The sequence below is a fragment of the Aspergillus ruber genome (genome assembly GCF_000600275.1).
Source record: "Aspergillus ruber CBS 135680 unplaced genomic scaffold scaffold00025, whole genome shotgun sequence".
In the NCBI taxonomy this organism is placed as follows: Eukaryota; Fungi; Ascomycota; class Eurotiomycetes; order Eurotiales; family Aspergillaceae; genus Aspergillus; species Aspergillus ruber.
In genome coordinates this window covers 111,266-138,473 of record NW_024467321.1, presented here as the reverse complement: position 1 = coordinate 138,473, position 27,208 = coordinate 111,266, and the positions used below count along the sequence as shown (strand labels likewise).

General features: G+C 49.5%; 14 protein-coding genes across 14 annotated transcripts; 8 read left to right on the top strand and 6 right to left on the bottom strand.

Moving 5' to 3' along the window:
* Positions 1 to 784: 784 nt before the first annotated feature.
* EURHEDRAFT_379837 (phosphatidylinositol-specific phospholipase C) lies at positions 785 to 2,185 on the top strand (the record flags this gene model as incomplete). Its single annotated transcript, XM_040779216.1, has 1 exon — positions 785 to 2,185. The coding sequence occupies one exon, from the start codon at positions 785 to 787 to the stop codon at positions 2,183 to 2,185; it is 1,401 nt and encodes a 466-aa protein (XP_040636390.1).
* A 210-nt stretch (positions 2,186 to 2,395) lies between these two features.
* EURHEDRAFT_404868 (mitochondrial 54S ribosomal protein uL10m) lies at positions 2,396 to 3,451 on the bottom strand (the record flags this gene model as incomplete). The annotated part of the gene is made up of 1 exon (XM_040780343.1): positions 2,396 to 3,451. The coding sequence occupies one exon, from the start codon at positions 3,449 to 3,451 to the stop codon at positions 2,396 to 2,398; it is 1,056 nt and encodes a 351-aa protein (XP_040636389.1).
* A 258-nt stretch (positions 3,452 to 3,709) lies between these two features.
* Positions 3,710 to 5,220, top strand: EURHEDRAFT_505720 (anthranilate phosphoribosyltransferase). The gene is made up of 2 exons (XM_040785841.1): positions 3,710 to 4,131; positions 4,203 to 5,220. Exons 1-2 carry the CDS (start codon positions 3,805 to 3,807, stop codon positions 5,175 to 5,177), a joined length of 1,302 nt encoding a protein of 433 aa, XP_040636388.1. The 5' UTR covers positions 3,710 to 3,804; the 3' UTR covers positions 5,178 to 5,220.
* Positions 5,221 to 5,257: 37 nt separating this feature from the next.
* On the bottom strand, positions 5,258 to 6,074 carry EURHEDRAFT_415055 (Rpo12/RPC10 RNA polymerase subunit family protein). The gene is made up of 2 exons (XM_040782590.1): positions 5,730 to 6,074; positions 5,258 to 5,654 (listed from the first exon to the last, which is right to left on the bottom strand). The coding sequence occupies exons 1-2, from the start codon at positions 5,924 to 5,926 to the stop codon at positions 5,630 to 5,632; spliced, it is 222 nt and encodes a 73-aa protein (XP_040636387.1). The 5' UTR covers positions 5,927 to 6,074; the 3' UTR covers positions 5,258 to 5,629.
* A 221-nt stretch (positions 6,075 to 6,295) lies between these two features.
* nar1 (iron-sulfur cluster assembly protein NAR1) lies at positions 6,296 to 8,184 on the bottom strand (the record flags this gene model as incomplete). Its single annotated transcript, XM_040786559.1, has 3 exons — positions 6,296 to 6,786; positions 6,811 to 8,002; positions 8,077 to 8,184. The coding sequence occupies 3 exons, from the start codon at positions 8,182 to 8,184 to the stop codon at positions 6,296 to 6,298; spliced, it is 1,791 nt and encodes a 596-aa protein (XP_040636386.1).
* Positions 8,185 to 8,848: 664 nt separating this feature from the next.
* Positions 8,849 to 9,736, top strand: EURHEDRAFT_461889 (uncharacterized protein; the record flags this gene model as incomplete). The annotated part of the gene is made up of 1 exon (XM_040784759.1): positions 8,849 to 9,736. One exon carries the CDS (start codon positions 8,849 to 8,851, stop codon positions 9,734 to 9,736), a length of 888 nt encoding a protein of 295 aa, XP_040636385.1.
* A 125-nt stretch (positions 9,737 to 9,861) lies between these two features.
* On the bottom strand, positions 9,862 to 11,033 carry EURHEDRAFT_517332 (putative formamidopyrimidine-DNA glycosylase; the record flags this gene model as incomplete). Its single annotated transcript, XM_040786558.1, has 2 exons — positions 9,862 to 10,390; positions 10,441 to 11,033. The coding sequence occupies 2 exons, from the start codon at positions 11,031 to 11,033 to the stop codon at positions 9,862 to 9,864; spliced, it is 1,122 nt and encodes a 373-aa protein (XP_040636384.1).
* A 238-nt stretch (positions 11,034 to 11,271) lies between these two features.
* On the top strand, positions 11,272 to 12,494 carry EURHEDRAFT_415052 (MIX23 family protein). Its single transcript, XM_040782589.1, has 2 exons — positions 11,272 to 11,577; positions 11,659 to 12,494. The coding sequence occupies exons 1-2, from the start codon at positions 11,505 to 11,507 to the stop codon at positions 12,165 to 12,167; spliced, it is 582 nt and encodes a 193-aa protein (XP_040636383.1). The 5' UTR covers positions 11,272 to 11,504; the 3' UTR covers positions 12,168 to 12,494.
* A 96-nt stretch (positions 12,495 to 12,590) lies between these two features.
* On the top strand, positions 12,591 to 15,599 carry EURHEDRAFT_388454 (peptide alpha-N-acetyltransferase complex A subunit NAT1). Its single transcript, XM_040779746.1, has 3 exons — positions 12,591 to 12,710; positions 12,812 to 14,770; positions 14,828 to 15,599. Exons 1-3 carry the CDS (start codon positions 12,629 to 12,631, stop codon positions 15,289 to 15,291), a joined length of 2,505 nt encoding a protein of 834 aa, XP_040636382.1. The 5' UTR covers positions 12,591 to 12,628; the 3' UTR covers positions 15,292 to 15,599.
* A 1,552-nt stretch (positions 15,600 to 17,151) lies between these two features.
* Positions 17,152 to 18,908, bottom strand: EURHEDRAFT_388453 (Tim22-complex subunit TIM54). Its single transcript, XM_040779745.1, has 2 exons — positions 18,649 to 18,908; positions 17,152 to 18,588 (listed from the first exon to the last, which is right to left on the bottom strand). The coding sequence occupies exons 1-2, from the start codon at positions 18,737 to 18,739 to the stop codon at positions 17,228 to 17,230; spliced, it is 1,452 nt and encodes a 483-aa protein (XP_040636381.1). The 5' UTR covers positions 18,740 to 18,908; the 3' UTR covers positions 17,152 to 17,227.
* A 769-nt stretch (positions 18,909 to 19,677) lies between these two features.
* EURHEDRAFT_461726 (serine/threonine protein kinase CBK1) lies at positions 19,678 to 21,787 on the top strand (the record flags this gene model as incomplete). The annotated part of the gene is made up of 4 exons (XM_040784744.1): positions 19,678 to 20,312; positions 20,377 to 20,880; positions 20,944 to 21,420; positions 21,475 to 21,787. 4 exons carry the CDS (start codon positions 19,678 to 19,680, stop codon positions 21,785 to 21,787), a joined length of 1,929 nt encoding a protein of 642 aa, XP_040636380.1.
* A 502-nt stretch (positions 21,788 to 22,289) lies between these two features.
* EURHEDRAFT_379826 (spliceosome assembly protein PRP11) lies at positions 22,290 to 23,057 on the bottom strand (the record flags this gene model as incomplete). The annotated part of the gene is made up of 2 exons (XM_040779215.1): positions 22,290 to 22,991; positions 23,046 to 23,057. The coding sequence occupies 2 exons, from the start codon at positions 23,055 to 23,057 to the stop codon at positions 22,290 to 22,292; spliced, it is 714 nt and encodes a 237-aa protein (XP_040636379.1).
* Positions 23,058 to 23,154: 97 nt separating this feature from the next.
* On the top strand, positions 23,155 to 25,181 carry EURHEDRAFT_505693 (putative tubulin-specific chaperone). Its single transcript, XM_040785840.1, has 4 exons — positions 23,155 to 23,401; positions 23,455 to 23,917; positions 23,967 to 24,057; positions 24,108 to 25,181. The coding sequence occupies exons 1-4, from the start codon at positions 23,236 to 23,238 to the stop codon at positions 25,155 to 25,157; spliced, it is 1,770 nt and encodes a 589-aa protein (XP_040636378.1). The 5' UTR covers positions 23,155 to 23,235; the 3' UTR covers positions 25,158 to 25,181.
* A 159-nt stretch (positions 25,182 to 25,340) lies between these two features.
* Positions 25,341 to 26,684, top strand: EURHEDRAFT_525214 (putative formin binding protein). Its single transcript, XM_040786945.1, has 2 exons — positions 25,341 to 25,381; positions 25,434 to 26,684. The coding sequence occupies exons 1-2, from the start codon at positions 25,358 to 25,360 to the stop codon at positions 26,289 to 26,291; spliced, it is 882 nt and encodes a 293-aa protein (XP_040636377.1). The 5' UTR covers positions 25,341 to 25,357; the 3' UTR covers positions 26,292 to 26,684.
* The last annotated feature ends 524 nt before the right edge of the window (positions 26,685 to 27,208 follow it).

Sequence of the window (27,208 nt, the reverse complement as noted above, 5' to 3'; positions counted from 1 at the left end):
ATACGGATGTGCTTGGTATCTCTTGAGGGTAGATGCTGCTTCTGTGGTCCCCTGAATGTTGCACATCACGCGCATACCTCTATAGTGTGCAGACCAAATCCTATGGTATGCGACAGAAGACATGGCAATAAGGGCCCATGCTCATTCGAATTCAAAACTAACCCAGCAATCCTTGTTTTTGCTAAAGCATGCAAAGGCATTCATGAGATCCAGTTGACTCAAGATCAATCCATAAATCCTCGATATGCCGGTGCTCATTGCCAGGTACGGAACCCTCCACCAGTGGTTCTCAAGACACGCGGTCGATCGTCATTAGCTATTAAACTGCGAGAAATGGTTCAGGCAATGACAATGGCTGAATGTTACCCTACGCTCCATATGGACTGCCAATTTAGGCTATTAAGCCGTGTGTTGAGATCGATCTGCTGACAACTAGGAGATCCCACTGTGGGCAACGCCGGCGCTCACTGGCGCGCATTCACAATCCCGGTGTCTACCTGAGAACGGAGTAACGCTATGGAGCACACTCTACTCAAGGATTCACTTTTCTAACCCTAGTTGGAAAATCTTTTAAGGGATTCACCATTATTAATAATGAATTTGCGCCTTCCATGGCAGCTCGAGCGGATCGTCCAATACCGACAGGGGGTCTGCGCGTCCTCTTGATCTGAATCACCGGAATCGCTGCTTCCTCGTTTGTATCATCCCCCCCCTAATTTTCTTCTCTCATTATCTTCTTTCCGTATGAAATGCTAATCGCATCAAGTACTCTACACAGTTCACCATGGCTGCTAAACATTTGACCGTTCGCAACCTTACCTCTACGCCGATTACTGTCAAGCGCATTGAGCGATTTCATGCGACAAACCATGGCTTCTCGTGCCTTACCGGAACCTTGAAAAATGCTACCCACAGCAAGAGCGTCGTGGTCATCGACCCTCATACCGAGCCGTTCGCCGAGAAGGAGGTCGAAATTCGCGTGGAACCGTTCACAACAGTCAAGACTGAGCTCCCCGCCTTCGTTGATTCTAAAAAGGAGCGGTTGCGCTGGACCATCGAAGCAGAAGGAGAGCAACACCAAGTGCAGACCCCTGTTCCTACGACCGAGTCATCCACCATGAAGCCGCTATGCGACAGCTCTCGCTTCAAATTCACCGGCATCTATGTGATTCCTGAAGCGCACCTTGCGATCTACTCCTCGGCCAACTTGCATGCGTGGATGAAAGAGTTGAGGGACGACACGTTAATGTCATCTCTCTCGATTCCCGGCACACATAACGCTCCTACACACCACCACGCGCCTCCGTCTGTTCGTTGTCAGGCCGTGAGCCCACGCGAGCAGCTCCAGAACGGCGTTCGGTTCTTTGACATTCGCGTCCAGCCGGTACATCCTGAAGACCCCGATCGAAATGAACTAGCCTTGGTCCACAGTGTCTTTCCCGTCGCTCTGACTTGGCGTAAATATTTCCGTGATTTAATGCACGAGGTCAACGATTTCCTGGACCAAAACCCATCCGAGTCCCTCATTATTTGCCTCAAGCGTGAAGGCCCCGGCACTCATACCGATGAGCAGCTGAGTCGCATTGTGGCGGACCACTACGCAACCCCAGAAAGTCGCTGGTATACGGAACCAAAAATCCCCACGCTGGGAGAGGTACGCGGCAAGGTTGTCCTTATGCGCCGTTTCAACATCCAGGAACGACTAAAGCAAGCCCACGAAGGCCGTGGTTGGGGCATCGACGCCGCCGGATGGGCTGACAACTGCGCGCACGCAGTCTGTCCCGGTGGACAACTCTGCATTCAGGATTTCTACGAGGTCTTGCAGCCAGAAGTCATTGAGAAGAAGATCCAGTATGTGAGCGAGCAATGCCACCGCGCAAGTCAGACATGTTACCCTTTTGGTGTCCTACCTCCCAATGCCGACAGGAACCATCCGTTCTACATCAATTTCCTGAGCGCGAGCAACTTCTTCAAGCTCAAGACATGGCCGGAGAAAATTGCTGCTAAGATGAACCCTGCGACAGTTGATTACCTCTGTCGTCGCCATGAAGCAGAGGGAGAATGTGACTGGTCTACTGGCATCCTGGTTACTGACTGGGTTGGGAAAGACGGCGATTGGGATCTTGCGCGATGCATCGTGGGAATGAACTCGAGACTCAAGTTGAGACAATCGAGATACGCATAAAAATGTGGCCTTGTCTTGTGCTATATTTAATTGTTCTGCACATATCATTTAACAAGAGAGGTAATAATAATATCGTTATACCCACAGGATAAAACATCAACAGTCTTCAATTTCTGGGAATATACGTCATCCTGTAAGCTTGACCTAAAATAGACAAAACGGAGAAAAGAAGACATTATTGTACATGAACATGAGCCATCACAGTCTAGATCACGAATCGTTCTTCCCTTCCTCTGAACCCTTCTGCTCCTCCTCCAAAACGTTCTTCCTATTCTCGAGAGTGAAGTAAAGGCTCTTTCCAGCACCCTCCAAAGTATTCGTAACACTGGACCCCATGCTCTGCAATGCCATGACGAGCTGCGAGCGCAACCCATCCATACCACCCTCGATACTGCCGATCCATTTGGTCTGGTCGAGATCGAATACATCGCCGTCCACACGGGCAGCAAGCAAATTCAGCTTCTGCAGACCCTCCTGCACGTTAGTCTCATGCCATCCAGGGCTGGCTCTCCGGGTCGGGGTAGGATAGCCAACGGCCTTAGGGCAGAGGACCGAGAGCGCTGCCTTCATATGCTCTGGCGAGACCTGGGGGATTGTGAGGACGGCAATGGGACCGGCAAGAAGCGTTGAGAATTCGTGCTTGTTCTTCATGTTCAACACGGCGTCGTGGGCGGTACGGGAAAGGTCGTGGGACAAACTCGGGTCATCCCTCGACCCGGCCAGGTTGATCTCGGCGGAAGTCTGCGATGCGGGGTCAACAGCGCTGGGGCTCTGTGCGGCAGCCATGGAGTCTTGATCGGGACGGAAGTACTCGACGACACGCAGTGCGACTTCGAAGATGTTGGTCTGGATGGTCTGCATCTTGATGTGGGGTGTCAATGCGGGAGCAGCGCGGCCCTCTGTGGCGATTTTCTCGTCCACGGTCCGCATGGCCTTGTTCAGTTCTCGCCGGATTCCAACCCATTCCACAGACTTGAGGTTTGTTTGTTGGAAGAACACCATCAGAGGTGTGGTGCGAATGAGAGAGGTGTATTGCCGCAGAAGTTGTGACCTCCGGTATTCGGGACTGCGGTGGGAGGGGGGCTGAGAGGGAGGGTATCTGGCAATTGGAGGAGGGGATTGTGTAATTTGCTCGTGCGATGGTGCCGGAGTCGTCGCTGTGCTCGCACACCGTGCAAGGATGGAAAGCTCATGTTGGTATAGTGCCCGTTGGCATCGGAGCGAGCGTGGAAGGCGTGCATTTGAGACCCGTAACCGTGGAGGCATTTTGACGGGGGGGAGGAATTGAAATTGTCAATTGAAAAGACAAGGAGAGCGTAAATCAGTACAAAAAAGAGAGCAAACACCTTATCTAGTAACCGGTGAGACCAATGCTGAGAGATAATTCACTGTCGACAAACCGGAGAGAGAGAAAGAAATCGTGATACCGAAAAGGGAATAGTGGGTTACAAAAAGCGGTACGATTCTGCCAGCCATTGTTCCACTACAGGAAGGTGTGACTCTTTCCCTTGACTTATACCATCCCTTTTTTCTTCCTTGAAGAAACTTATACCTCTTGTAAAGATCATTAGAGCCTGGGTTGGTCTTTTGTTAGCTCTACCTGGCTTCAATCTTTCCCAATGCCTTCCCATCCAGCCGATATGCAGGCGGAGCATGTCTCAATCTCGCCCCTCCTCCAGCGACTTGCCTACCCCGCGACTCAGGTTCCAGTCGCAGCAGGTGAAATCGCTTCAGCTTTCGCATTGATCTTTGAAGATCGTCTGTCTGCTATTCAGATGGCTGCGCTTTTGACCCTCTTGCACTCTACTGGAAAGGACAAGGAAGCAGACGTTATTGCGAAATGTTCGCACCGCATGAGAGATGCCGCTTCCCAGGTCGAGAAGTCTACTCTGAAGCAGGCCCTCAAGGCTCGTGGAAAGAAGGAAGGTAACTACAGGGGGGGGTTGGTAAGTATATCTACGATCGACCTTGCAATTTGAGCGTTACGATGTCTAACATTGTCTCTTGAACTACCTAGTGCGACATCGTTGGCACCGGCGGAGATTCGCATTCTACCTTCAATGTTTCTACAACCGCCTCTATTATCGCTTCTCCACTTCTTATGACAGCCAAACATGGCAATCGCGCGCAGACCTCGTTTTCCGGATCCGCTGATGTTCTTAATGCGATCTCGCCCGTTCCACCAAAGATCTCAGCTGTGAATGCAAGCAACGTTGCACGGGTTTACGAAGCGACCAATTATGCGTTCCTGTTCGCCCCGAACTTCCACCCTGGTATGGGCTACGCGAATCCTGTGCGACGTGGACTTGGACTTCGCACAATCTTCAACCTCATGGGTCCATTGGCCAATCCCGTCGACTGGGCCCTGGAAGCGCGCATGGTTGGAGTGGCCTACCAAAGTCTCGGCCCTGTCTTTGCAGATGCTTTACGACAGGGGGGTGCGAAGAAGGCTCTTGTTGTCTGTGGTGAAGAAGACATGGATGAGATTAGCTGCGCGGGCAAGACTAACTGCTGGAAGCTCTCTGAGTATCCTAATCCCGCCTATCAGGGATCAGACGATGCGGACGAGACCAGCAGTGATGAAGAGGACACGCCCCGCACTCTGGTCAAGTTGGAAACATTCCAGCTCCACCCGTCTGACTTTGGTCTCCCGACTCATCCGCTCACGGACGTGTACGGAAGGAAGATGCCCAGAGACAATGCGGCCAAGCTTATGAGCATCCTGCGCAACGAGCTGCCCCGTGATGACCCCATTCTGGACTTTGTGATTATGAACGTCGCTGCCCTTCTGGTAGTTTCCGGTATCTGTGATGCTGATATCAGCAATATGGGCCCAGGCGACGATGGCCAGGTTATTACGGAGCGTGGCCCTGGCGGTGGACGCTGGAAAGAGGGTGTTCGTCGTGCTCGCTGGGCTATCGAGAACGGCGCCTCCCTCAAATGCCTGGAAGAGTTTATTGAAGTGACGAACGAACTCGAGCCACAACAGTAAGATGTTTAGATGAGACGAGAGTTTTTTTTTTTTTTTTTTTTTTTTTTTTTTTTTTTTTTTTTTTTTTTTTTTTTTTTTTTTTTTTTTCTTTTTTGGATATTTCTTGGTTATTTTCTTTTTGCATTATGTATTTCGGGGTTTTCATGGACAATGCATTTTCGGGGTTCAACAACACACAGCTTGTAATTTGTTTATGCATGGGGAAATAAAACGCGCATTGAGAAAAACGGAATTTGGTCAAGGGAAAGATATGCCATAGCATTTTGTCTACACCATTATTGCTAGTAGTTTTGGACTGAGTCCACGCCCACAACTCCAGTGAAGATATTTTTGGAGCCCTTGCCATTCTCAAGTACTAATATTTGCAATTTCCAAACTCCATAGCGCCATATAATGCACATCAATCGTAAGGGACAAAGATTTCTTCTCCAAAATTCGCTTCGCAGCCCGCTTCACCGGGCCTCGAACTGAACCATTCTATTCAACCACACTCATTAGCCTTTATTCTCTTCAGAAAACAAACCCTACCCAAATCAAAAGAGCAACACAAACCTTTTCGTCCGCTCCTTATACAACACTCGATGACCACACTCCTTGCACCGAATCTGATCGCCCCGCTTCAGCGACACGCGCGAATTACATTCTCCGCACAGGTAAGCGACAACAGGGCCGTCCAGGGAGCCAGAGAATCCATCGCCGAAGGCGTTCTGGCCGCCGAGGGAGGGGACTTGGTAAGCTTCGCGGGACATGGAATTTCGTTTTGTTTTATGCGGTTGAGCGGTTGATGGCAGTAGAGGGTGTTGTCGGTGCCGCTAGAGAAGGGAGATTTCGACTGAGGAATAGAGAAGGATAGGTGTCAGAGCTTTGCTTGAATTTTCGGAGTTTCTCGAAGGGGATGAGTCAGCGCTGTCAAGTTTAGATACGCTAGCCTCATTGGGATTAGTACAGATCTGCTTATATGGAAGTATGCCATCTATAAATTTCATTGCAAAGTAAAGAAACTGGTATCTCCGAACTCTAATACCGCTGTAAATGCAAACTCAAGTCTATCCATGCAAAAGTATTGCCAAAGAAATAATCATATATAACAAGACTGCAAGGATTAAGGCTGTCATTCATTACCAGCCACCTCCAATCTTGCCTGCTAACTCGACAACACGAGCCGTATCGTTATCTCCTGTCTCAGTCTTGCCAACATCGCTCTGTACTTCGCGATAGGTTGTTTGCACAAGCCTAGAGAGTGGGACTCCCATGATCCGGGACCAATACTGCATGGCATCGTGGACCTTTGATTCCTTCTCAGCTAGAGAAGGTGGCTTCTGAAGCTCTGCGACGCTCTCTGAGTCAGACTCGGCAGAGTAATATGCTTCATCTACACGAGCAAGCCATGCGCGTTGCTCATGTGGCGTCGGCTTGGATAGGCCATCAGGCGCATCGTCCGAAGGCATCGATTGCATATCAGAAGTGATCTGCTTAGCATCCTCGATCCGTATTTGTCCACCTCCATTGGTGCAGCCACCAGGACACGCCATGACTTCAACATAAGAATAGTCCGGGCCTGATCCGGCAGCGGCCCTATTCCGTGCCACGGGCTGTCGTCGGTTTCCGCCTGCAGAGCCGACGGTTTTTGCACCTGGGAGCCTGGACACACGTGCAGGCTTGAGTTTCCGGACAAGGTTTTGAATGTTGCGGAAACCGTAGAAACGAGCCGCTCTCATAATTGGTTGTTGTTCGGTGGACATGAGGGTGTACTCGACTACATCGACATTCCGTCCGCGCTGGGTGACGATCTCGCTTCCCGGATTCCGTGACTCGAATGTTTTAAGGACATGGTAAAGATAGCCTCCGGAGGTGCTGGAGGCAAGCGTCTGGTCTTTCGAAGCGTGCTTCGAGAAAAGCATGTCGTGCAAAGTTTTGTCGGGGAATGGCGGGGTGAGGGAATGCGGCAATGATTTTAACGGTAGGTTAGGAAGAGACAATCCCCGCGCAGACGCCAATGAAAGGATTTCGCGGGTGGTAATAACACAGTCGACGTCGCGTACCGGCTGAGAGTTGCTTCCATCGGGCCTCCAAGATACATCGGTAAGTTCTTCTCTGCTAGCTTCAAGCTTCTTGTCGAAGCATGGCATGACCGCCAGATGCCAAATTTGAGAAGGTGAAATCCCAAGGGATTTACCCAGAACCGTCTTGAAGAAAGTGCCCATCAAGGCCTGTGGCGACTTCATTCGAGACAAATGAGGGAGCACGAATGGGTGTGTCTTTTCGGCGTAACATACCCACCCAGGGCATGCTGAAGACAAAATCGGCCGCTTTGGGGGAGCATTGTTCGTACCATCGGTTGCAGTAGTGTTGTGAGCATTGAGCGATTCATCGACCTCGTCTGCGGTGAGAACCAGCACCGCCTCACGCATGTTGTTGGTATCCACGACCCATGTAAACCCATTCCCGTGTTTGCCACCTGACGCAAGCCCGTTAGGTCCCCTAAGAAGTTGATCAATCATGTAACCGGCCTCCTTCTCCGAAATGCCATATGTTGCGGCCAAACTCGCTCTGACCTGAGGGCTAACACTAGCCACGAATATCCGCCCTTCTTCAGGTACCGCATTGGTCGCTGATTTCACCGTACCATCCTGTTCGAATGCCAGTGGTATTTGAGGGTGCGCATCGAGGGTGTTGAGGACTTCCGTATGCGACTGCAACGAAACCAAGACTGCCTCAGCAGACGTGACACAACCGGAACATGCCAGACAGTCCGTCAGCGAGATCTCTGCCGGTGGAAGGTTCTCGGGCTGGACTTTGTCTTCTGTCGTCACTTCGTATGGGTCCTTTATACCAGATTAAGAATCAATGCCTGCTCATTGGACGATGCGATAAGGATGCGACGAAGGGTTTAACATACCTCTGAAATCTGTGGTGTTTTTTGTGGGAGAGTTTCAACGGGCTTAATACATGCGACTCCGGGTGAGATAAAGTCGTTTAAATCATCTGCAGAAAGAATTGCACTCATTGTGCTGAAATCTGCTTTTGGAGCAGTATGCTTAAGGAAGATAACGCCACTGCGTGATTGGTATAAAGCGTCAACTTCGTTATTTTCGAGGCAAGGTGAAAAAAAAAAAGATAGCCCTTGAAATGTAGTATAGAATCTCTCTTTCACTTATGTCCAATCTAAAAGAAGTCGAAAAGCAGAGAAAAGAAGTATGATAAGAAGATGGTTGATATATCGCTGCTTTGTCATAGTGGCGAGCAGAAAGATTCGTTCGTAATTACCGAAATTTACCAATACGATACGCCCGCAATCGGCCTGATAAGCTCACCGCCATTAGATAACGAGATATTTACTGCCTGGAATTCTGCCGGTGCCTTATTGACTCTCGACTGTGTGACTGCACTGACTGTTCATCTCATTTGCCATGGTTCCAAGTCTCTACTCATAGGTCTCGAAAGATACGGGTTGCGATCTACAAATGATGGAAGAGCATACGGGAACGGAGGATTCCCAAACTATTGTTTCTTCGGCAACATCGAGGACGACTGACACTTCTGCGCACGGCTTAAGACAGACGACACTTACTGCATTCTTCTCAAGACGATCATCCTCCCCCGATTTCTCTCGTATGGTTTCGAGCTCACCGAGTAGCTCCCATTTGAGAGCTTCGAATTCTTCATCCAAAATGTATTGCTCCACGTCCCAGCCAGGGGCGACACCACGGCATAATTGGGACGCAGGGCGGCAGCAAAGGAGAGAAGTCGCAGAGGAAACCGTAAAATTGCTCCCTGGCATACTAGAAGACCTTCCAATTAAACCCGATGGGTATAAATGGACACAATCTGAAACACGACGTCTGGATCCCATGTACTGTCCAAACCTAAATGGCCAGGTCCGAGTCGTGAACGGTGACACATTCGATACTGCAATTCGCTTTGATGAACTTTTTCCTCGCAACAATTCGATTAATACAAAACCTGTCTGTGTCCTTAACATGGCTAACGCGATATGGGCAGGAGGGGGCTTTCGCAATGGATCGTTGGCGCAGGAAGAAGAACTATGTTATCGGAGTAGCCTTATTTTCACTTTGAAGCTTCGGTTCTATCCTATGAAGGAACGCGAGACCATCTACTCACCTACCGTTGTGATAATCCGGAAGGGTATCAACGGAGACTATGAACTTCTGGATTTGAAGAAGCCGAAATCGCTCCCTGTTGTCAGCGTTGTTAGTATGGCTGCATTGTATGATCCACGGTTGTCATGGCCAGCAAGTGGCCCTCCCACATACAAGGACCCGGCAGATCGAGAGTTAATGAAGGAAAAGATGCGTGTAATTCTTTGTGTGGCCGCACGCAATAAGCATCGCAGGCTTGTTCTGGGTGCCTTAGGTTGCGGTGCCTTTAACAATCCCAGAGAAGAAGTTGCAAATTGCTGGGCGGAAGTATTGAGGGAGCAGGAATTCCAAGGATGGTGGGAAACCATTGCATTTGCGATTGTGCCACCTCCCCCAAGTTTGAGGGAGAGATCTAATCTAGAGATATTCGAGGAGGTGCTTGATGGACTTTCAATTTAATCCATCATGTTTGTCCATGTATTACTTTCTTAACGAGTATCTAATATTCTCAATAGATAGTGCAGTTAGGGCAGCATGATTCAGCGCTGTAGGTAGTATATACATTAGGGAGTCCCAGGATCGCTTTAGTTCTTGGTACGAGTGGAACGGCGTCTGCCAACAGATGCCGTTTCAGCTGCTTGTTTCGTATCTTCCTCATTCTCATCTTTGACTGGTTCCTTGCTCTGTTTTTTAGACCCCGACTTTCGAGCCTTGCTTGTGTCCTCAGGCTCGGAATCATTTTCGTCTTTCTTAACAGCTCCTCGCTTTCGCTTCGACTGAGTTTGCGCGCCATTGATTTCCTCGTCGCTAACATCCTTCGATACAATCCCGGTCTTCTTCTGCACGGACGGGACTACTGCGCTGGTTCGACCTCCAACAGTAAGAAAGACAATCTTCTCTCCGTTAGGGAGGACAGAGGGCTGGTTCTTCTTTCCTTTCCCCCATCGATGATTGAAGAGCCATTTCTCTGGGAACTTCTCTGAGTCTGCAAGCAATTCCACTGAAGTGTCACAAACATAATGGATCGAAGAGTTGAGTTCCTTGATTTGCTCATAGCCCAACGTGTTGCTGTACTGTTCTGGATGTATCTTGGCATGGTATAGTATCTCATCACTGTACGATCTGTCAATCTCTGCAGCAGGGTCCTTTGATTATAAACCTACCCCATCCAATTTCCTATCCCACTGATGTTGGCTTGGTCAAGCAGCAGGGCCTTAATAGGTACCTTTTTACTCCGCACCTTTTCGATCAACCAACTATCCGTCACTGCATCTTTGTCCGCAACTGGATCCGGTCCGTTCTCCTTCAGAGGACTGTATTTCCGAATCTCATCTGCCGGACAATCTACCAACCGTATCCGTGCAAGTCTGCGAAAGTCGACAAACGCAGCCTCTGTCTTGGGATCCTCGTCTGTTTCCAGCAGGAACTTCCAATATTTAGGCGGCCAATCCTTATCCTCCGGCTTGTCAGTCCGGTAATAGTATGTATCGGCATTTCTGATCTTTAGCCAGCCAGCCATGCCGAAGTGCATAACGACATGGGGCGGCGAAGACATGGTGATCCAAAAATACTTCCCCTGCTGACCGGCGCCTGTGATTTGCTTCCCCTGCACTGCTTTTTGAAACTCTGTGGCACTTGTGCCGACTTTCCCGTAAACAACATCATCATGCTGGGTTGTGACCTTTGAGAGGGTCTTTCCAACCAGATGTTGGCGAATGAAATGGACGATGCGCGAAACTTCGGCTAGCTCAGGCATGTTGCGCAGGAATTTGAACGATTAACCAGTAGATTTATGACCAGTGTATGCGCTCGTATCAATTGTAGAACTCTCCACAACAAATCAATGCGGTTGAATGAATTGAATCCTGATAAAGCTGGAGACACGCGATGGATATCCCTGTGCATAAAAACGTCATATATATGCTTAGTCATGTCACAATTTATGCACATGTATCCCACCGTCAATTCCAGCCGGAGTTTCCACGCCGTTGATCTTACGAGGAATTCATGAAAGCTATCTGAAGAAGGTTAATCTCTCTCGGGTACCTGCGTTAACACCTTCGGGCTTATTTTGTCGCTGCGATAAGCGACTAGACTGCACAGTTGGTTGCGTGTTCCATCCACTAAATTGGTACCGGACTTCATCGCATCCTGTTTAAACTGGCGTGAACCTGTCTCTGGGACAATTTAAACTTGGCGACGCATCTGGAAAAGCGGCAAATAGAGAATGTCTCGAGCAACGTCGACATCGATTCCTACACTGACTCCTCAGTTTTGCTTCGATGAGAGAGTGATGAGAGGTATGCTTGCCTGGTACAAGACGTCCCCGGACAGCTGGAGTCCAGGATCTTGACTAACCAATATATCGCTACGACTTCCAGATTTTTTACGGGTTTCGCGATCGACCATAGATGACTCCATCACCCAAAACCTCAATGCTCTGATCACCCCATCCCGGAAGGGCTTCGACCCCTCATCCACTGCCGTACGCCAAACAGACAAACTCGGGAAACCGATAGATCCGGAAGCCTGCCAGAGCTTTAGAGTCAATGTGCTATTCCCCTCGTGGCAGACTCGATCAGACGTGCTCAACTACTGCGCCGGTGTGGCTACGAGCCCTGATCCGGAAGACCCGGACCTGATTCTCCGCCAGATTGAATCCGCCAAAGACCGGGAACGGGTTGTTAATGAACGGCTAGATCCATACTCTGCACGGTTCTTCCCTCAAGAAGCACGGACAGAGTCTCTGGCCAATTTGGTTCGGAACCAACGTACTGTTGAGGAGATTATTCGGGCGCGAACATGGGCTATGGTCTCTGAGAGATGCAGCGGTTCTTCGTCGAATTGGGAAGAGGCCCTCAACGGTTGGCGTGAGAAACAGCAGCGGTAGCATGTCCTATCAGAAGTCACGCCTAATGTTGAGGTACGGCATCTCCCTTTCGTATAAATCTCCCTCCCATACCTACCCTTTGACAGCTTCTGGTGAGGTTGAAGGGTACAATGTACGTATATCATATGTAAAATAGTTGCATGGAAAGGCGTTATTCGTTGGATGCGACAGTACCTGAATATGGATCCCTGCTCTGTCGACTCAGTAGGTCTGTCTGTTGTCGGGTTTAAATTCTCTTATTTAGACGGTCCTCGTTACAGAGTGTCATTCAAAGAAACAGAAAAATAAATAACTAGGGAATTGTTGCAATGTTTAACTGTTTCTGTGGTAGTTCTAGGATTACTACTCCAAGTGCTCCTCGTCATCGGAGAAAGTCCCCTCCCGCCCGCATCCAGCTTCCACGCACAAGTCAACTTGGCCGGTCCTCGCAACACCACCAACCTCCCCGCGCAACAGCCACCATGCCGCAACAATTGAGCTCCAAGGATGCATCCTTGTTTCGCCAGGTGGTTCGCCACTATGAGACCAAACAGCACAAGAAGGGTGGGTTTGGGATTCTCGAACCCCGAGAGATCTCCCCTCCGGTCCTTTTACAGTGTGAATAGATTTGATGGCTGACGTCTCATCTTTAACTTGATAAACAGGTATCAAAGCAGCAGATCAGATCCTGCGGAAAAACCCGAACCATGGCGACACACTGGCTATGAAGGCATTGATCATCAGCAACCAAGGACAGCAAGAAGATGCCTTTGTGCTGGCCAAGGAAGCTCTGAAGAATGACATGAAATCACATGTCTGTTGGCATGTGTACGGTTTGCTCTACCGTGCCGACAAGAACTATGAGGAAGCGATTAAGGCGTATCGGTTTGCGTTGCGGATCGAGCCCGACTCCCAGCCCATTCAAAGAGACCTTGCTCTATTGCAGATGCAGATGCGCGATTTCAAGGGATACATTAACAGCAGAAGCGCCATGTTGCAAGCCCGCCCCGCATTCAGACAGAACTGGACCGCTTTGGCAATCGCACACCACCTCGCCGGAGATTTGGAAGAGGCCGAGAAGGTGTTGACGACGTACGAGGAGACGCTGAAGACGCCCCCGCCAGTTGCTGATATGGAACATTCGGAGGCTGTTTTGTATAAGAACACCATTCTTTCGGAGGCGGGTAAGGTCGACAAGGCCTTGGAGCACCTTGAGAAAGTTGGACACAGAGCCACGGACGTGCTGGCTGTCATGGAGATGAAGGCTGACTACCTCCTGCGACTCGACCGGAAAGAGGAGGCCGAAGCGGCCTATACTGATCTGTTGGAGCGGAACCCGGAAAATTCGATTTACTACGATGCATTGATCCGAGCCAAGGGTATTTCCGAGGACGATCACAAGGCGCTCAAGGCTGTTTACGACTCATGGGCGAACAAGTACCCCCGTGGTGATGCTGCTCGCAGAATCCCGCTGGATTTTCTTGAAGGGGAAGACTTCAAGCAGGCTGTTGATGCTTACTTGCAACGCATGCTGAAGAAGGGCGTGCCATCGTTGTTTGCCAACATCAAGACACTTTACGCGAATTCGGCCAAGCGTGACACGGTGCAGGAGCTGGTAGAGGGCTACACTTCTGGAAAGGTGCAGAACGGAGAAGCCAACGGTGATCAGAACGAGTTCCTTTCATCGACCTACTATTTCCTGGCTCAGCACTACAACTACTACCTCAGCCGTAACCTGTCCAAAGCGATGGAGAGCGTCGAGAAAGCCCTTGAGCTCGACCCCAAGGCCGTCGAGTATCAGATGACCAAAGCACGGATATGGAAGCACTATGGCAATGTTCAAAAGGCTGCGGAGGAGATGGAGAAGGCTAGGACCCTGGACGCAAAGGACCGCCACATCAACTCTAAGGCTGCCAAGTATCAACTTCGCAACAGTGAGAACAACAAGGCTCTTGATAACATGAGCAAGTTCACCCGAAATGAGACCGTTGGTGGTGCGTTGGGCGATCTTCACGAAATGCAGTGCGTCTGGTACCTGACTGAGGATGGTGAATCATATCTGCGACAGAGGAAGCTTGGACTTGCCCTCAAGCGTCTCCATGCCGTCTACCACATTTTCGATGTCTGGCAAGAAGATCAGTTCGATTTCCACGGCTTTTCTCTCCGCAAAGGTATGATCCGAGCGTACGTTGACATGATCCGTTGGGAGGACCGCCTGCGGGAGCACCCGTTCTACACTCGGGCGGCTCTTGCTGGCATCAAGGCCTACATTCAATTGCACGAGGACCCCGACTTGGTCCACGGACCCATGCCCGCTGGTACCAGCCGCGAGGACGATACAGGGGAGGATTCCGAGAGGAGAAAGGCTATTAAAAAGGCAAAGAAGGAGCAGCAGCGCCTGGAGAAGGTCGAGGCCGAGAAAAGGGAGGCGCGGAAGACGGCGACAGCGGTCAAGGGCCTCGACGGTGAAGTGAAAAAGGAAGACGCTGATCCTTTCGGAACCAAGCTTGTCCAGACTCCTGATCCACTCAATGAGGCTACCAAGATCCTCACTCCTATTCTGGAGCACAGTCCTCAAAATATTGAAGGTCAACTCCTCGGGTTCGAGGTTTACCTCAGACAGAGTAAATTAAACCCAACAGCATTCGTTCGTAAAACTTCAGCTAACCATTAACCCACAGACAAGCTCGCCCTTGCGCAGAAGTGCCTCTCCGCCGCACACACCCTCAACGCCTCTAACCCGACCGTCCACGTCCAAACCCTCCGCCTCCGCAAGGCCCTGGACAACCCCAGAGAACCCCTCACCCCCGAAGTCTCCGAATCCGTCAACGCAGAACTGGAGAAACTCCTCCCGAAATCTCAGAACCTTGATGAGTGGAATAAAAACTTTCTCTCTGTACACAAGGACAGCTTCTCGCACATTCAAGCAGCCCTCGCCTCCCGGCAACTGATCAACCCTGATTCCAAGGCACAGAACGAGAACGATCTCGCTACCGCCCTGGGCTCGAACGATGCCTCAATTGAAAGCGCGCTTGCCGGTCGTGAGCTGTTGAATGAGTGGCGGAGCGAGCAGGCTACGAAACAGGCTTATGCTGAGAAGGCCAAGGGGAAGTGGCCTGAGTCGTCTGTGTTCGATCTCGAATAAGGCGCCATTGTTTATTGGATGAGCAGCAGGTGGTTTATTGGTTATTTGATGGGGAGTTTCTTAGGGAGAGCGATGCCCTCCCATGGTTATACAGACATGGAAAGATTTTGAAAGAGATGGATGTAAGAGAGAAAATTCATTCATGAGATAAAACCTGAACGAAGACATCGACTTAGAAGACAGAAAAGGAGTTTTGTATTAATATCTGAGGCGAATGCTTCCATGCACATGGGGATAAAATGAAATTCTACTGTTGCTACTGCCTATATCATCGGACTTACAACTTTCTGGAACATAGTTTGGGAATGATGACAGCTCTTTGGTGGAATAACGAGAGCATGCTCGTGATTTTAAGGTTCGAAACCCAAAGCTGGGAGAAGGATACCTGGGAATTGCTAAGGCCTATAAACCCATGAGTATTGAGGCATCTAAGGGAGAAGAGCTTTCCAGATCACCAGGCATTGCCACAATCTAGGCGACTTCGTAGATCACAACATGACTTCGGAGTCTTCTCACATCACAGCAAACAATCGAGATATCCTAGATCCACCCAAACACCAAGAGTCCGAAACTCAACAATAATCTTAGGGCAGAACGGATACTTATCATGCACCTTCGCCGCCTCATCTGGTTCCTGATTCACGCACTCCATAAACTTGTCATATAACTCCTTATTCAACTCAGCTGTTGCCACCCATCGGTCTTCCGGGGCCCAACCATTCCTACTAGTGTGCAACGGGTTGGGGCAAGCGATTCAAGTCTTCGCTCCAAACAAATCCACTGCAGGATAATCCAATACAAAAGAATCCAGCAGGGTCCAAGTCTGAGGGAGTGGATAATGGCGAAACCCATAAGGCACGGAATCATGCATAAAAAGACTTTCATAGCCCGGAAACTCGAAACGTACAAGTTCCTTCTCCATTTCAATGGTTTGCTTGGTTATTTTGTAGCGGTCTGCCAGTTGAATTTCTGCTCAATTCGAGGACAGTACAATTCCCGGCATCTTCTCGATGGTGACATATTCCGTGTCTACCAGATTTCTGAAACTGGATCACAAGCATATACTTCTGGAACCCGAATCGAAGTACGTGCCCGCAACACATCAAGTATAAACAAGCAGCACAGTACATTTGTAAAAACGGATACGCAGATATACAGAAATTCGTCGTAGCCATCTCACACGCTATTCTCAGCGAGCAAGGACCTGAAATTGGAGATTGATCTTTGCGGCAACCTCGTTGCCGTCGTCCATTGTGAGGGCATATGCTCTGTTAAAGTTCCCCTCTAGATTCGCAATACACACACATCTCGTGTCATTGCCAATTAGGGAGGCAGCCTGACGGCAGAGGTTGTCGACATTGAACTTGACATGCATAGCGTTGCTCCAAGTGATGCTCCTCATTTAGCATCCATTTGGATCCAGTACATTTGAAGAGCTCGCCCTGGTCAGCCACTCTCAACAGGTGTACTCGTCAGTATCTATGGATCACAATAGCCGATTTGGGAAGGTAAGTAAGCGGACTAGCATTTTCTAAGACGGGCCCTTTCGCTTGTATCGTCAGGTGGGAGGCCCGTCTATGAACATCTCGAAAACTAGCGAACCTGACAGGTGGACAATTAGGTAGAGAAAGGTTAAACGATTGTTTCCATTTGTTATTCAGATGCAAACACCAATGGCATGTTCTAAGAAGACTGATAGTATAAAGTGAGACTCTTCGCAAATAAATACGCACCTGGTCTATCACGTGCTTTACCGCCCTCTATTAAGCGCTATGTGGTGTACAAAAAATGATGGGAGCACTTGAACCTCGATTAAAGTGCATCTATAGCTGTGCTAATATACAGGGTAGTGGGGGGTTAAAAAAAAAAAAAAAAAAAAAAAAACCATGCCAGAGTTGGGATAAAGTACATCGTCCAGTCACTCACAGCATAACTTTTACTCTTCATCAATGTTTCCAAGAATTGGCTTCCGCTTGAGCGTCTCCTCATCCTCACCGTATCCATACTGAACCCACAGCTTCTTCCAGATCGGAACAGGGGCAGGCCTCTCCTCGCCAAGGATGTACTCCGCACCCTCGTCAATACGCTGGGCACGAGCCTCTTCGTGTGGACAGAGAATGTAGCGTTGCATACGGGAAGCGATGCGAGGATCCAAAACAACATCGTCTAACCATTCGCGTTCGTTGTCGCCGTTGGGATTAACAGGATCGCGCTTGTGGACCGACTTGTGCCATTCTTGCTCCGCCTCCTCGAGAATGGTCTGCTGCTCATAGTTCCGGGGCGGGAGGTCTGTTGTCACATCATGGCCAGGGATGGACGTGGGGGTTGTGGTTATAAATTCAGAATCCGAGGGCATGATATTGTCGTGGTAGGGTCTGGTGTAGGAGGCAAGGACGGCACCGGCAACCTCGCGGCCAATATCTTCCGCGAGATGACGTCGGTTGAGATACCTATACACTCGGATTGGGGTTTTGAGGAAGCCCAGGAGGTGTGGGAAGGCGATTGGGACGGAGCCGTCAAGGGTTTCCGGGAGGGTGGATGGAAGAGCTCGGGATGGGTAATCGGCGGGAGCAATGTATGCTGGAGCCGGGCCTGCCGGTTTCTTTTTCTCCTTTTCTTTTTCCTTGTCATCTTTCTTCTCCTTGTTCTCGGGGGTTTGTTCGTCCTTCCTCTCGGGGGATTCTGCGGGTGTACTTTCTGGGGTAGTGGGCTCAGGTGCAACCTCTTCCACCGGCGCTGGCGGCAGAGGTGGAGGATCAAGCGGCCCCAGCCATCCTTCGTGAAGACCACGGACATATTCCTTCCATGTATGTCGTCCAATCACAATGTCACCTTTAGGACCAGGTTCCTCATAGATCCCCATACTCTGTCTTGCCGCAGCAATGACCTGTTCAGTGTTTGCCTCTTCCACCACACTGCTCGGTTCGCCAGCCTTCCGTCTCAACTTCCGAATACTCTCTGCTGTGCCTGCGCGAATGTCGCCTTCCCGTCGACCCTCAATAACCTGGTAGTCCAGCGCAGCCGCCACCAAGATCGGTTTCACGTATTCCCGGAAGTGATCCCGCGCAATTCGAAGACCGTCACCCGGGGGAGCAGCCAAGTAGATCGTCAACTTGCGCCGTGTCTGCTCGATGGGAATAGTCTCTTTGGAAATATGAGCCACCAAATCGCACCATTTTTGCTGAGAGCGTTTTTTCTCCCGGCGGTCATAAACAAGAGCGGCAGTGAAGGAACCCGTGATGGTAAGGAAAATCATCCAATTCCGAGAGGGCAGCTTGAAGCGGAAATTGGGCACTCCTAAAGCATAGTTCATTAGTCTTGTGTGTATGCACCAAAGCAAAGTCCGCCGGGCCATACCGAGCATCTTCATAGCCGGATTTGGTGTTTTAGAAGCCGATTTTGGCTGAGCCTGGCCGGCTGCTGGGGTGGAATTGGAGGAGTCCGCCATTGTCAGAAAACAAGAGCTCGGATGCGTGAAATTGAGCCTGAATAGAGAAGTGGAGGGCCATCATGATGGCTGGTGCGGTTATCGCCAAAATTCGGTGCTTTCGGGATATGGTTAATCCGTAGTATATCGGTTGGAGTATGCCTTTGGCCCTTTACTCCGAAAATGAAAGTACTCTATACAGAGTAGAATGAGAGACTAATTCTGAGCAGATGGTGGGTACTTTGATTAAATAATTATTCTAACGATATGACGGGAAATGAATTGTGTCAGATTCATGCCATACCCTGGTCCTTGCGCATAGTTTTACATAGTATGTTCGGTACTCCGTAACAGCAACGATTCGACAACATAGTGGTACAGAGTACAATAACCTAGATTACAATATGCCTGTCACAGCCTGGATACAGCATGATACTCGGCAAACTAATCTTCTCTGTTGAATCAAGCCAATCCATAGATAATGCTGCACAGAACTCCGTACAAGCGCTGCCATAGTGGCACTCGCCGCCCTCCGTAGCCCCCAGATTTCCCGTTCAGGAGACCAGCCCAGAGCCGCCTCCAGTTTCAGCTCGACGTTTGTCTCCTTTTCTCACCTCTTCTTTTCTTTATTATTGTTATCTTCTTTTCGTCTGATTCTGTATAGTTCTTTCGCTTCTTCAATATCATCTGTACAGTGAAGCAAAAGGCAACTCCGCTCTTTGTTTGCTTTTGCCCCTGGACATCGGGATTTCTGTCCCCCCTCGTCCTATAAACTTCTCCTGAGCCACCGCTCCTTTCGAAACAAAACCCTCTTTTCTCCCCTCATCCTCCTCCTTAACCCCCCCCCGTGTCTTTTCCCTCCATACTCTTCTCTCTCGGGGATTCCTTCGTTTGTTTCATTATCTCCTGATTATCTTGTCTTTCTCTCCCTCTTTTATTCTTTGGGGAGATTCTTAACGATGGATCCCAACGGCAACAGCAATCGTCTCCACCTGAATTTCGGGTATAACGAGCGTGCATTCAATCCGGCCGCGATGAACAACCGCGCCTATCCTACAACGCCTTCCGCTTTCCCCCAGCCGATTTATCAGAATCAGGGTCCGCAGGATTATATGGATACCCAAAATGGCGCGTATAGTGGACAAGGATACTTCATGACCAACCCGTACCCGCCGCAGACGCCGCAGTACGCCCAGGCACCTTATGGCCAGCAGTTGGCGTCTCCTCAGCAGCCTACCTACCAAAATCGTGTGCCGTACAATGACGGAACCAATGGTTTGATCCAGCAGTTTTCCAACCAGGATTTGAATTCGCCTCGTGGGGGGTTCTTTAATCGCAATGCTTCGCCGGGACAGCGGCCCCGGACGGCGGGATCTTCTGCTCCCGGCCAGCAGCAGCAGCAGCAGCAGCAGCAGCAGCCACACCTGGTTCCTCCCATGCCTCGCAGTCCCCGGACGCCCGCCGAGAATGAGGAACTCCAACGTGACCCTGAGCGAATTTCAGAGAATGTTCACAAGCGTGGAAAAGCTGCCAAGGAGCTGGTCAATGTGTTTTTCCATGAGAATATTGAACGTGCACGGGACCGTAACATGCGGTAAGCTATCGTTTTGGCAATTGTTTATATGCATTTCTGTTGACTGACACACCCGGTTGGTTAGTTCGGCGGACCTGGACAAACTCATTCGTGACCCCGCCGTGCCCAAGGAGAAGAAGTGTCAAGACACCGGAGCCGTCTCCATAAGGGAATCCAACTTCCTTCGATTCCTCCGGACCAAGGAAACCCCGAACAACTTCCAGACAATCAAGGTTATCGGAAAGGGTGCATTTGGTGAGGTCAAGCTGGTGCAACGGAAGACCGATGGCAAGATCTACGCTCTCAAGTCTCTCATCAAGACTGAGATGTTCAAGAAGGACCAATTGGCTCACGTCCGTGCGGAGCGTGACATTCTTGCCGACTCCAAGGACAACCCGTGGCTAGTTAAGCTGCACGCCTCGTTCCAAGACACCGCTTACCTTTACCTGCTGATGGAATTCTTGCCTGGTGGTGACTTGATGACTATGCTAATCAAGTATGAAATTTTCTCGGAGGACATTACGCGATTCTACATGGCAGAAGTGATAATGGCTATCGAGGCTGTTCACAAGCTTGGTTTCCTGCATCGGTGAGTAGACTTGAGCCCTGTAAGGGAATTTGTTGTGGAAATGAACTAACATGGATGAAATAGTGATATCAAGCCTGACAATATCCTCCTTGACCGTGGCGGTCACGTTAAGCTCACTGATTTCGGTCTTTCTACCGGTGGCAAGAAGACGCACGATAATTCGTACTACCAAAACCTTCTCAAGAACTCGACGTCCAAGGACAAGAATCGCAACTCGGGATACTTTAACGACGCAATCAACTTGACCGTGTCAAACCGTGGACAGATCAACACCTGGAGGAAGTCTCGCCGTGCCATGGCGTACTCGACCGTCGGAACACCAGATTACATTGCTCCCGAAATCTTCAACGGCCAAGGGTACACCTACCTGTGCGATTGGTGGTCGGTTGGTGCCATTATGTTCGAGTGTCTCGTTGGATGGCCACCATTCTGCGCTGAGGACACTACCGATACCTACCGTAAGATTGTGAACTGGCGGGAGTGTCTTTACTTCCCTGAAGAACTTACTCTTTCTCGTGAATCCGAGCATCTCATTCGAAGGTATGCGGAAATGAATTATCCTCAAAATATGCACAGTCGCTAATAAATGGTCAGTTTCCTGTGTGACCCTGAACACCGTGTTGGTAGCGAAGGTGGCCAATATGGTGGTGCCTCGCAGATCAAGAATCACCCCTTCTTCCGCGGAGTGGTCTGGGACCAACTTCGCAACATCCGCGCTCCGTTCGAGCCAAGACTCAGCTCGAACATCGATGTCTCGTACTTCCCCATTGACGAGATCCCACAGGAAGACACCAGTGCCATCCACCGTGCTCAGGCTCGCGCTATGCCGGATGAGCAAGAAGCGGAGATGAGTCTGCCGTTCATCGGATACACGTACAAAGCATTCAATGCCTTCCAGGGCAACTGAACATAAAGCCGATTTCCGAGTTTATAGACCGACCACGAACATTTGTCTTTTATTTTCGTTTTGATTCCCCGGGGAGCCTGAACGCAGGCAGTCGAAATTGGTTGATTGTTAATGTCATCGAGCATATAGCGCATTCTATTTCCTTGTGATAACGACCTGTGCATATTCCCATTCCTGATTTCGTCTTTTGCATATATGATGCCTACATCTGTTGTTTTCGCAAAAGACTACATACGAGTGCATTGTTGATTTGGACATCAAATATTTGTGGCATATCTAAGTACAGACCTTATGAATCGTACACAGCACTACATGAATGCAGTATAGTCATGTACCTGACTCCTTCCAATTTACCATATGAGAGCGTATGCTGGCTTCTACCATAAGGATGCCGTGTTGATTTAGCACGTTATTATAAACACAGGTCAATCTTGAGCAAATTCCAGTAAAGGTTCCCTAAACACCAAGCGCCGGTAATAAATAGCATGACTTTGTACAAGTCCTAGGTCCGTCCCATGGGTGCCAGACCAGGAACACCACTGAACCTCTCCTCACGCTCCGTCTTGAACATAATCTGGACCCAAAACTCCTTACTATCCTCATCAAACCAAGTCCAAAACCTCCCATCCCTGCGATCAATCTCCCTCGCCTGTAATTTAAACCCACAAGTTTGATACGGCTCCGCAGCCACAACCAAATACTGGAAGTTCTTATCCGGCGGGTCCTCAACCTTTTGCTCAAACGCAGACATAAACCTTACCCTCGGCGCAACCCCGGGCGTAATCTCCTGATACTGCAATTGAAACAACAGCCCAACCTGCCTCGTCAACGGGTCCTGCACCTTCGTAATCTTATACCCTGGCCGCCCAATCTTAATCGTCTGCTTCTTCACCTGCACTCCCATGGCCCCCGGTAACGACGAAGGGTCCTGATTCTTGCCCTCGCGCTGCTCACGCGCCGCGCGGCGGGCCAGGTTCGTTTGATGCTTGCGGCCCTGTGTGTGGGCAAGGTAGGAGCCATCATTCTGGTGGACTGTCAGGCACAAGCGGCACTCGAAACTGCCGACGTGGTTTTTGAAGAAGTAGGGATCTTTGTCAAGATCGATGGTTTCGAGGGCGAGTTTGCGGAGGCGTTCGCGACGGTCGGCGTTTGTGGCAGAGTGGGAGGCTACGCCTCCGCCGCCGAATTTGGAACCTGCTCGGTTCTGCTCTTATTAATATACTTTTTTTCATTTATAGGAAGATGCGGGGAAACTCACTTGGTAATCCATCTTGGTGGTTGATGGGAAACTGTTGATATGGCAAAGCTCAAACGAATGATCCAGCGAAGATCCGCGCGAGATTATATAAGCGAATATAGCGCTGCGATTGGATAGCCCCAGGATAACCAGCGAGTTTATTCCCATCAACTTGATATCGCTGATTATATAGACCATAAATCTATGGACAATGGACTTCGCTATAAACCAGCGTCGGTCATATGATGGTAACCTGTGTACGATCCGCTACGTGGGTAAAGTCGAAGGGACCAGCGGCGATTGGCTAGGCGTGGAATGGGATAACCCAGCACGGGGAAAGCATTCTGGGGAGCATAATGGAGTGAGATATTTTACATGTATTTCCCCAACCCCTGGATTGTGATATATGGATGATGCTAACAAACACTAGGCAGGAATAAAGAAGCCACGCCGGGGTCATTTGTACGTCCATCTCGGCCGGCGGATAAGCCTAGGGGATTCCTCGAGGCGTTGAGGGAGAAATACGCATCTGAGTTTGTGGATCAGGGGCTTGTGCAACAGAAACGAGGTGGCGGTGGTTCCCTCCACGACCCGATCAAGTTCAGCAGCAAGGTCGTCGAAGAAGTTGGCTTTGACAAGATCAGGAAGAAACTTGCCGAGTTGCAGGAGTTGAAGATTGTCTTGCTAGATGGGTTGCGTATTGCTGGCGTCCAAGCAGAGGATGGGGTTCAGAAAATAGGAGGGCTGGAAATGAGAGGGGAGGCATGCCGCGAGATTGAAGAGACTTGTCCAAAGATTGTCCAGTTGGATCTTAGTCGGTGCTTGGTCAGCCGATGGAGGGATATTAAGGATATATGTGCGCGGCTTGAGCGGCTGAGGGTGTTGAAGTTGAAGTAAGTTGCATTCCCCGAATGGATCCTCATGGTATACTGACTTGGGCAGTGGGAATCGATTTGGGGTGGTTGAGGAGAGTATTAGATTTGAGGAAATTGCGGAGCTACATCTGAATGAGACTCTTCTCTCCTGGGAAGAGGTATGTTGATGAATGTGATATACTCCATGATAACCTGCTAACATTCTCAGTTATCGAGATTGTCGTATCAATTCCCAGCACTGACGTCGCTGTCAGTCTCCATGAATCAGATTAATGAGGTCTCAACACCAATTTCAAAGACCATCACCACATTAATATTGGAGCACAATAAAATCGACTCGTTGTCGTCTGTGCGAGAGCTTACAGCTCTTCCCAAGCTGGAACGTCTTTCGTTACGTGGAAACTGCATCGAAAATGTCAACCGCCCCGGTGCGGCCGAAGACCCTTTTCTATTCTCCTCCAGCCTCGAATTCGTCGATCTATCATACAACAAGGTCAGCTCGTGGTCATTCATTAATGCACTCTCCTTTGTCTTCCCCGGACTACAATCCCTCCGCATATCCGGGAACCCCCTATACAACCAACCTGTGGCATCAACAATCATCACGAACATGCCCGAGAGGCCCATGACCGTCGACGAAGCATATATGCTTACTCTCGCACGGCTGCCTTCCATTCAAATACTCAACTACGGTAGCATCACCCCGCAGGATCGGACTAATGGTGAGCTATATTACCTCTCCCTCATCGGCAAGGAACTTTCTGCATTCCCAGAAGATGTAGAGAAGGGTATTATATCAAAACATCCTCGATACCGGGGTCTCTGCGAGAAACACGGCGAGCCCATCATCAGACGGGCAGAGAAATCAGGTCCTGCAGTAGACCCCCGATCTGTCGCGGCGCGATTAGTCAAAATGGCATTCCGTCTATGCTCACAAGAAGAAACCATCAAGACCAAAGAAATTCCACGCTCCTTCGATACATACCAAGTCAAAGCTCTCGTCTCCCGTCTCTTCGGTCTGACACCGTTTGAATTCCGTTTAACCTGGGAGACCGATGAACTGGATCCGGTAAGCAAAGTAAATAGGGAAGAAGAGGAGTGGGATAGTGAAGATGAGGGGATGGATAACGGGGATGCTGCTGCGGATGAGACAAAGTTTGTTAAGAGAGAGGTTGAGTTGGTGGATTCTACAAGAGATATTGGGTTTTGGTTGCAGGATGTTGATGAGGCGAGGATTAGGGTAGATTTTTTGAGTTGATGAGATGTGATATTATGAGTTACGATATAATAGACTTGTAGTTCTGAGAATAGTGAACATAAAATATACACATAGAGAACTTTATGAACCGAGGATGACCCGTAACGCGCTATACCCGATCAGGACAATTACGTCCATCGCTCGCAGATATCGCATCGCTATCAATCACGATCCTATCACTGCGATATATTCAAACAACCATGGCGGAGTACTGGAAATCAGCAGTAGGTGTTACTTCCCTTCTTATCTATCATCATACCCTTCTAACAACAACAGCCCAAATTTTGGTGCAAACAGTGCAAGATCTATATCCGCGACACCTCATTCGAGAAATCCCAACACGAAGCCAGCGCAAAACATCAATCCAGCCTAAAACGCTTCCTCCGCGACATTCACCGCGACAACGAGCGCGAACAACGTGATTCACAAAGAGCAAAGAATGAAGTCGAACGATTAAAACAAACCGTCTCCGGCAATGCGCCGCCTGGGAAACGGACCACCGCGCCTCCTCCACCGCCACCAACGCACGAACGACCGGGTTCGTTGGATGAAAGGAAGAAGCAGATGGCGCAGTTGGTGGAAATGGGCGTTGCGATTCCGGAAGAGTATAGACGGGATATGGCGCTGGCGGGTGATTGGCAGACTACTTCTGTAAAGGTGATTCGGGATGATAATGAGAAAGGGAACCCGGCGTCGAAATCAATCGGGGTGCGCAAGCGCAAGGCTGAGGGAGATGCAGATGAGGAAGAAGAACAGGAGGAACCTGAACAATTTATTAGTAAGGGATGGGGATCGACGATGCGGAAATATCCCGGTGGTCAGGGTGAGAATGAAGATTTGGATGCGCTTCTTGCGTCTACAAAGAATGTTAAGAAGGTTAGGCCTTCCGAGGAGGATGAGGGGCCAGAGGAGGGTGTGAAGAAGGAAGCAGCTGATGATGCCCTGACAAAGAGTGAGGGTGATGAGGCTGCTGCTGTTGCGGCGGCGCCGGAGTCTGAGCAAGCTCCTATCAAACAAGAAGAGCCGTCTGATACCACTTCGACTGCTACACCGGTCAAGAATGAGACTGAAGAGCCAAAACCGACCGGAGGAGTGGTATTTAAGAAGCGCAAACCGAAGGCCATGCGGAAGTAATAGTTGTAATGGATTCGTCTCACCAGCATCAATCGTGAATATCTATACCAGTACCAGGGTGGTACGACCACGGAAACCGTGATGGGTCTCTATCTTCAGTTCATGACTGATCGAGTGTACGGGGCAAGCCTAAGCTCAGGCATGTACACGACTCATGACTACTTCTAATTCCTATCGAGGCACTGGGGTATTTTCAGAGCTCTATGATTTAACTGAAGTAAACAGCGTACTGGTGCTACTCATGAGCAATGCTTAGGAACTTATACTTAGAAGATCAATAGGCAGTGTCAGGTGTATGGTCTTTTATATAGTTGAGATGTGCTGTGACAGAAGAGATATATTGTTGTCCACAGTACGGAGTATACAATTGATAGAATTTAATATTTTCAGAAGAGAAAAGTAAATTTCAATTGAAGTGCCTTTTTCAATGAAAAATAAATTAATATTCGAATGGTGATGCTATATAAAAGTGTTGTGTTTAGTATCACTGTCTACTGCTATTCACAGCGTTTGGTGGTTGCCACTGTCTACTTTTTTTTTTTTTTGTCCGGACTTCATCTTGTTCTCTCCCGGAGCTCAGCCAGTCCAGCTCGCGCAACAACTTCGGGGGTGCATCACTCTTTTTTCTCCTCCTCTCTATTGTTTCCCTCACTCAAATGAGCAGAGTATCCTCTTCGGTCCCGAGTTCGCGAGATTTGGTGGAATAAAATTTATTCGGCTCGCTTTTCTCTTTTTCGCTTAATCGACGAGTACAAAGTCTCCCTGGTAAGTAAACGAGCTGCGACCTGACCTGTTTTGATCTTTCCTCCTCGTACGCCATTATATCTGCTCTCTCGGACGCTACGGTCATCTGCTTCTCGAAGGATACTATTGTCATTGCATTGTCCGGTCCTGCACGAGGGAAGATATTTGCATTG